Source organism: Carlito syrichta, unplaced genomic scaffold (assembly GCF_000164805.1).
Source record: "Carlito syrichta isolate Samal-C Ts95f unplaced genomic scaffold, Tarsius_syrichta-2.0.1 Scaffold311769, whole genome shotgun sequence".
NCBI lineage: Eukaryota > Metazoa > Chordata > Mammalia > Primates > Tarsiidae > Carlito > Carlito syrichta.
Window position 1 is genome coordinate 94408 of NW_007255865.1, and position 3602 is coordinate 98009.

The 3602-nt window shown below is 62.1% G+C and overlaps 1 protein-coding gene across 1 annotated transcript in view; it reads left to right on the top strand.

The window, feature by feature from the left end:
* Window positions 1–1151, top strand: part of LOC103271575 (receptor-type tyrosine-protein phosphatase V-like) — an 18649-nt gene extending 17498 nt beyond the window's left edge. Inside the window, 4 exon segments of the mRNA XM_008069042.2 lie at window positions 64–133; window positions 136–226; window positions 561–696; window positions 891–1151. Of these exon segments, the coding sequence (XP_008067233.2) occupies window positions 64–133; window positions 136–226; window positions 561–696; window positions 891–1151 (558 nt within the window).
* Window positions 1152–3602: the final 2451 nt, after the last annotated feature.

Here is a 3602-nt window from a genome sequence, read left to right on the forward strand (position 1 = left end):
TCCTTGCCAGCTTCTCTCTGGCTTCCTCTCCCCGGCACCAACACCGATGTGTTTTTGCCCAAGGGGGAGAGCAAGAAGGAGAAGCAGGTGCAGAGACTGCAGTTTCCATACTGGGAGCCTGGGCAGGAGCTGCCGCCACCACCCTGCTGCCCTTCCTGGCTGTCGTGGGCCAGTGCTGCTCCCAGGGCGAAGGCAAGAAGCCAGGCACTCTGCTCAGCCACTCCAGGTGCTGTTGGAGACTGGTCTGGGGAGAGTGGGCACTGGAGGCTCCTCCCTGCCTCTCTGGCAGGGTCTCACATCCCCCTGAGCCCTGCTTGGGTTATGGGTCAAAAGGACATAGTCTTCCCATGTCTGTGTCTTCTCTCCACCCTGTTCTGTCCTCAGGGATATGGCAGGAGTCACCCCCTTCTTGCTTGGGCCCAGGCTGACGGGTTGACCAAGTGCCCAATGTCCCTTCCTAGTCTCTGGAGGTTGGGTTTCCCACGCAATGTCTCTGGACATCCCCCCACCAGCCCACGCCCCACCCCACCGTGCCCCATCTAACTCTAGGTCAATTGCAGCAAGGGCGCCACCCAGCTGGGCACCTTCCTGGCCATGGAGCAGCTGCTGCAGCAGGCAGGGGCTGAATGCACCGTGGATGTCTTTAACGTGGCTCTGCAGCAGTCACAGGCCTGTGGCCTCATGACCCCAATGCTGGTGAGAGGCGGTCAGGGGCTCAGCTGTGGGAATGGGCGTGGAGCTAATGGACCACTTGGGCAGCCACCAGGTGGCGCTGTGGACCGCTGCACTGTCTCAGGTGGCGCCCGGGGGTTAGGAGACCCAAAAGTGAAATTCTTCCTGTTAGATCTGGGCCAACAGGGTGAGGCTTCTTACCCCGTGTCTACTCCCAGGAGCAGTATCTCTGCTTCTACAACTGTCTGAACAGTGCGTTGGTGGACGGGCTGCCCCGAGTCAGCACTGGTCACTGTGCTGTGTTGCAGCAGAGGTGGTCAGTGCCCTACCAGGCGGGGAGAGCCAACCCCAGCAAGTTCGTTCAGGCCTGGCTCTCCTGGCAGGGCAGCCTCCGCTGGGCCCTGTGCTGTGAAGGGCCAGAGTTGGGAAATAAAGATGCGATCAAGCCTGAGGCTGTGTTGTGTCTGTCTGTCCTCTGACATGGGGCCCAACACATGGGCCTGTGGGCGGGGCTGGGAGCCGGGCCTGGGTGACCCATGGCTGGTATGCTGCTGGATTTCCCCCCAGAGCAGCCATCTCTCCGCTAATCCTTCAGTTTCTCAGTTTCCTCAGACTTTGGTCTTTCCGCCTCTGGTTTTCTGTGGTGCTTAGCCCCAGATTCAGAATCCCAGTTCCTCGTTCCCTCTCTGCCCCCACTACCCCGTATGCAGTAGGACTTGTCCTGTTGCCCGCTTCCCCTCTGCCATCCCCAGCCTGCTGTACCTGCCAGAGACCAGGGGCTACGCTAGGTCCCTGCCAGGGTGGACCTGCTGGGCCACTCTGTGTCTGGGAATGTAAGCGGTGGAGGCATCCCTTGGGCGGAGTTGCCAAATGTCCCCAGTTCTTTCACTTCCTCCTTCCTCCCCTCCACTCAGGAAGAGGCAGGAGAGAAAGCAGTGAGGGAGATGCAAAAGAGAAAATCCAGGAACAGAAGCAGAGACCAGAAAAGAGAACAGGGTGCCATTGCCTGTCCCACACATTCAGTCCTTGGGGGAGGACTAACCCCGTTCTGGGAAGGCTCCTGATTGAGCAAAAAGCACCACCTCTGTTCCCCTTCTTCAGCCAGGCCTGAGAAGGACACCTCTCTGACCTCTATACATCAGTAAGAGCTCAGGTTGGTCTAGGAGCTCTACCCACTTCCCGGGGCCCTCCAACAGGGTAAATCAATACCTAATGTCAGAAGGAACTTGGAGGGCCCCTGGAGAACACAGAGAAAGCCTGGCCAAAGAGCAGGAGTCCCTGAAATGGAGCAAGCACCTCTCTCCCAAAGTGGGGAAGTGGGTAGACATCCTGGTTGATGTCCTCTTCATATACTGTTTATCAGGAGTCCAAGGGGCTGGCCCCCCTTACGTGGACAGGCTGGAGGCTCCGCCCTGAGCTGCCCAAGCCTGTCTCAAACGGGTGTTGCTGAGGTGGCAACGGGGCCCCGCCATGGTTTTTTCAGCCTGGAGTAGCAGGAGCTGCCAACGAGTGGGGGTGGAGCCCAGGCCATGGGTGCCTGAGGCTGGAAATGCGGACCTACCCGAGGGGGCTTTCGGCTACAGGGCAGAGGTGGCTCCACCTGTGAGCCTTTCTGGTTATGCTGGGCCCTCTAGGGAGGCTTGTTTTCTACTGCCCTGGCCATGGCCCTGACTGGAGGCCTGGGGTCAGTGTCTACCTGCTTCTTGGTCCTGCTGCGTAGCCCCCGGCCCTGGGAGGTCAGTGGAGGGTGGAGAGGCGTTGATGAGAAGGTCCTGGGCATGGAAGTCTGTGGTGGACAATCCCTGCTGCCTCTGAGGTCCCAGGCTTCTGTTGTAGACTCCGGAGGGACTGTGGTGAGGAAGGGCAAGAATGGAAGGAGGAAGGCTCACAGCCAGCTCTAGCTCTGCTGGGGCTTGGCGGCACGGGGGAGACCAGAGAAAGCACGAGGTGACGTGAAGGAAGCGCAGCCGGCCCACTGTCGTCCAAGGAGAGGACAGGGCTTGGCCTCAGTCTGAACCACCCTTCCCCCCACTCCCCGCGGTTCTGGGCTGGCCGGGACCCACGCTGGTGGGACTCCAGCCTCGGGGCGGCTGAGCTGGCGGCGCCCACCTGCCGCCTCCCAGCAGGCTCCCGCAACCCGCAGTGCAGATCGCAGCCCCCCGGCTGCCCTGGGTCCGCGAGCAGGGGTCCCGGTGGTCCCGGGCTTTCAGCCCGACAGGCTGCAAGAGTGCGTCTCCATCCGGGGTACACTCCGCGGGTGGAACTCCACACTGACTCCTTCGGCGTGTCTTCGGCGAGGAGGCGCCTCCTGGCTGCCCTCTGCCCCTCCTCCCCGCTTGCCGTGGGACCCTCGGCCCGGCCCCTCCGCGACAGCCCCTCACTCCCCGCGCCCCTGTCCGCGGGACACGGTGAGGAGGGCCGCCCCGCGTTTTTCAGTCCCGGGGCTCTCCGCATCCGCTGTGTGACTCTGAGCAAACCGTTTGTCTGGGGTCTCAGTTTCCTCCGGGGCAGAGCGCGGTGGGGGGCTCGTGGGCCGTCTAAGGCCTCCTTCAGAGGGCCTCCTCTGGGTCCGATGACAGCCGTGGCTGTCCCCAAAGGCCAGAGGGTCCCAAGCCCCACCGGCCCAGGCCCCGGGCACCCTTTCCAAGCAAGCGTAGGTCCCTGACGCGGAGTTTCGCTCGCTTGGGCTTTTTTCTGTCTCCCCCCACCCACCTTTTTCCCTTTCCCGGATGAAATTCCTGCCAGCTCGGAAGGAAGGAGGGAAGGGGAGCGCGCCGCAGCGTAGAAAGTTTCCTTGACTCCTCCTCCGCCTGGGTCTCCCTCCCTTGCCAAGCCCAGCCTGTGAAACCGAATCGCGAAGATCACTCAACAATGCCTGCCCCTCTCTGAGTGCTCGGTCCCCGCTCCCGCCGCCGCCGCCGCCGCCGCCG